Here is a 4045-nt window from a genome sequence, read left to right as displayed (position 1 = left end):
TGTTTAATTCTCACATTGCATACTGATGTGCATCTGTTTCATCGGTTTTCTCCAACGACGTTGCGTTAAATGTGTGCGGGATCAGTGGAGGCAGCCTTTTGTCTGCGGGCGGAGGACTGTGCTGCGCTGGAGCGGGGCAGAGAGAGAGAGAGGGCAGGGTTTACACAGCGCTCAGCTCCGATGCTAATGCTAAAGCTGCTAATGTTATTGTGGATGGAGGCTACTTTTGTCGACGAGCTAAAGTCACGAACTCGGCTTGGTAGCTCCGATTAAGTGTGTTGGCGGACTTATTTATAGCCTGGTCGTCACCGCCGGCTGTGCCCTGATAGTAAGTGTAAGCCATCCTTACTTTCAGAAACATTCCAATAACTTTTCCAAGTGTATCTGTGTTAGCTTCTTTTCACGACAAAGTGGCGTTAGCCGAAGTTAGCTAAACCCACAGTTTGTTTGGCAACGACGTTTCATCGTAGTAATTTAGCTTAGGACAACTAGTTTTTACTACAATGCTGTAATAAATGAGCCAGGTGTTCATTAAATGTAGGTTATTGTTAACTTTGTATTAAGAGCTAATGCTAGTTAACTCTTGCGTATGTCACGAGCAATGAGAAGCTATGGCCATTGTTAATCTCATCCTCGCTTTGTACAAATGTTCTGCTATTACATACTTTGTATCAGAGTAATCCCTGTGAATTATTTGACAGATACATCGCTAGCATCAATGTTAGCCATCGCTCTGTTCGTGTGATGCTCGTCACGATAATGGACCTGTTGAACTCCCAGCTCCTGGACAAGATGAACAACAACATCGGCAGACTCTACTTTGAAGGTTAATATCCGACAGAATATAAGATTCTCTGTTTACAATAATACAGCTAGTGTAAAATTGCTGGCTCGTTTAAAACAACTTCACACCGTGTACAAGTTGAGCTGTATTGAGCAATATCAACATTCAGAAGGATCCTAAACATTTTTCTGAAAAATTCCTGTTGTAACACAAATCTTTGTGCTATTGTATCTGATAATTTATTGATAATGACTTCTTGTACTCTCTTACTTATAGAGAAATGTGATAATGTGACAAAAAAAATAAAAATAAGAAAAAAATAAGTAAAAACACAATCATGTGTATATTCAGTCGGATCAAGATCAGGATTGAAGATGAACGTTTAGGTCACAAAGAGACTTTGTTACGTGCACACTAGCTCAAATATCTGCCCTTTCTTTCAGATGAGTCCTTATCCACTTCAGTGACCGGTATCACTGGACTCCCTTCTCACTGTCCAAGTAAACGAAAATATGGAGAACAAATGGAAGATCAAATGAACTCTGATGATGACCACATGGCCAAAATTAGACTTTTTGCAACGCAAATGTAAGAAAATGGTGAAAACATGTACATACTGTATTACATACAGCTGAATGACTGTATATGGCATGTTCTTATTAATCCAGGGTGAGACCTGCAGCTGGAGACAATTGTAATGATCACTGGAGCTACAGCCCCATTCCTGTTGAGCCCATCACTTCCTCTAATGGTCTCCATGGAAACCACCTGTATGGTTCCATCTCGGGCTTTGCTGTGGATCAGCCTCTGGCCCTGACTAAAAGCACTGTGGATCCTGCTGCTGCCAGAGAGAAGCCAACAGGGGGCAGTGTGGAGCGACAGCAGGTATGTGCAAGGAGCGTTTCTAACACTAATGACTGATTCAAGCTGCCTTTCATATGACTGCCCATTTAGACAGCCAGTTTAATGTGCCCAACATACTCAAAATCTACTACATAAAATCCTTTCTATGTATTATAGGCCTTATGAATATATCAGAGCAATGACTGAAAACCTGTCACTAACATTTACAGAATCGCCCCTCCGTAATTATCTGTGCTCCTGCAAGCAACCGCAACTGCAACCTGTCTCATTGCCACATGAACAGCTCTTTGAGCCAACAATTTGACCAGAAAAAGGCCAATGGTGAGTTAAACAGTTTTTCCCGTGTATTATTGCAGATCATATATTATTTTCATATACTCTTCATTTGTAACCCTGTTAGCTTCCACAAAGTGAGTACTAGTCTTCCTGAGGTACATTATCTGTGTTCTCCATTATTACAGCCCACACTGTGTGTGACCCTGTTATTGAGGAGCACTTTCGCCGCAGCCTCGGGAAAAACTACACAGAACCAGAGTCTAACTCGGTGTCCATCACTGGATCTGTGGATGACCACTTTGCCAAGGCACTGGGAGACACATGGCTGCAGATCAAGGCAAAGGGAGGGGGTCCGCGAGCCCCAGAGGCAGATCCATGAAACACAGGGGGCTAAACAGTATAAGTGAATACTGTGAGCGGAGATCATACTATTGATATTTTACAAACCTAAGAACAAAGTCAAAACGCGGTGCTCACCTACAAACTGTTTCTTGGACCTCAAACGTTTTAGTTAATTCCTAAAACATTCTTTTGGTTGTACTGAAATCAAGTGTTGATTTTTTTTTACATTTAGATTAAGATGAGCATGACATTTTTGGGGTGGACACTTGATGACCGAATGCGCCTTTATCGCCAAAGAAATTCTCTGCATTTTGCAACTTAAAAAGCCATAGTCAGACCCTGACTTTGCAGTCATAATCTTCATAACAGTTCATTGTATAATACTTGAAAAGCTCGCTGGATCTGATGTGCAACATTGGCATTTCAGACCTTTTAAATGGCAGGTTACCTCCTTCATTGGGAGATAGTATTTTTTAAAAGTGTGATTTGCAATCAAGTCTTCTCACAAAACTGATCCATTTACTAAAAACATAACTGGATTTACCCACTATCAATCCAAAAGTTTTATGTTGATCAACTAAAATGAACAGCAGTAGATGACAGACAACGAAACTTGTTTCAAATAGCTGGATTCTATGACAGTCTTTATTCTATTCTATTCGCTATATTAACTCAGATTTTATTTTTAATTGCAACAAAGTAGAATTACTCACTGCTGGAACAGTTGTAATCAGTATATTTTTTGTATCTGGTTTTCATCACTCAACGTAGGTGTATATTACTGTAGAGTCCATCTACAATTTGCAGCCTCTGGCCAGGTTGTCTGAGTGCAGAGCGTGGGACTGCGTGTGTTTTCCTCCGTGGAGCTGGACGCCAGGGCTGAATACATGACTGAGCGAATCTTAACCTTTGTAGCAAACTCTTGCTTTATTTATTCTAAACAGGATGTGGCCTCATTTTTACTTGGCTAGATATTATGAAAAATGTTACTACTACACAGCTCATTTGTGGGCAGTAGTCTCGATAGGTTTCGAAATTGTGATGGAAGATTAAAAGAAACATTCCACTGTCCGCCACTCTTTGTGCGTCATGTTTATGCAAAATCTGTTACTACTTACAATTTTTCAGTTTAAAATCAGCATTCAAATTTAAAGACTTACTTTATTGTAGTTTCTCACTTTATTTTAGTGCTACCAGTAGGTCAACACTGATTGAGCTAGAGTCTTTTAACTCCAGATAACGTGTCTGTGAAATACATTTGTATTTTACTGTTTTGAAATGGTAATACTGTACACGAGTGCTTCTTCGTATTTTATGTACTCTCGTAAGACTATCATTGCGCGGCGCGGAATGATTATCAATACTGATTTCTGTTAAGAATAGTGTACTCATGCATTATGTATAATTTTTTCTAACCATGTTTTTGTATTTGAATTTAATATTTGATTGATTCCCCACATTAGATAAAGTGCAGGTCCACATCCTTCAGAGACGTGCCTGGACCGATAGAATATGTAGCTTTCTGTGTACCATAGCTGAGAGGGATTATCTTCATCTGCTTGTTTGACACAAGTAGATTGTTAGAAATATGGGGTTTTTTTAGAACAGTGTTATTTAAATGCTTTTAATTGTAGACTACCTGGATATCAGAGACTGCTTGGATATCATATATAGAAAAGGAAACATTTGTTTATTCTCTGGAAGAAAATGCCACTGTTTTATACGTTGTATAATTTTCTCTAAAATAAATACCTTTTCACAACTAATCAGAGGATTATT

At 39.3% G+C, this 4045-nt stretch overlaps 1 protein-coding gene across 2 annotated transcripts; it reads left to right on the top strand.

Annotated features, from left to right (window-relative positions):
* LOC306964606 (transcription cofactor vestigial-like protein 4) lies at nt 1–3972 on the top strand. Of its 2 annotated transcripts, none has more exons than XM_079558684.1 (6): nt 1–328; nt 702–826; nt 1228–1372; nt 1453–1669; nt 1858–1969; nt 2110–3972. In XM_079558684.1, exons 2-6 carry the CDS (start codon nt 745–747, stop codon nt 2301–2303), a joined length of 750 nt encoding a protein of 249 aa, XP_079414810.1. In that variant the 5' UTR covers nt 1–328; nt 702–744; the 3' UTR covers nt 2304–3972. The 2 variants fall into 2 exon arrangements, with proteins under 2 accessions (XP_079414810.1, XP_079414811.1); XM_079558685.1 differs by having other exon boundaries at nt 1–334.
* The last annotated feature ends 73 nt before the right edge of the window (nt 3973–4045 follow it).

Source organism: Gobius niger (genome assembly GCF_951799975.1).
Source record: "Gobius niger genome assembly, chromosome: 6".
Classification (NCBI taxonomy): Eukaryota; Metazoa; Chordata; class Actinopteri; order Gobiiformes; family Gobiidae; genus Gobius; species Gobius niger.
The sequence above is the reverse complement of the archived record's forward strand: the minus strand, read 5'-3'. Positions and strand labels throughout refer to the sequence as shown.

Bases quoted from the DNA above. Each gene is read 5' to 3' on its own strand.
- LOC306964606 (XM_079558684.1), top strand. From the start codon at position 745: ATGCTCGTCACGATAATGGACCTGTTGAACTCCCAGCTCCTGGACAAG. The intron at 827-1,227 runs GTTAATATCCGA...CCTTTCTTTCAG, and splicing joins CGGCAGACTCTACTTTGAAG to ATGAGTCCTTATCCACTTCA. The intron at 1,373-1,452 runs GTAAGAAAATGG...TTATTAATCCAG, and splicing joins AGACTTTTTGCAACGCAAAT to GGTGAGACCTGCAGCTGGAG.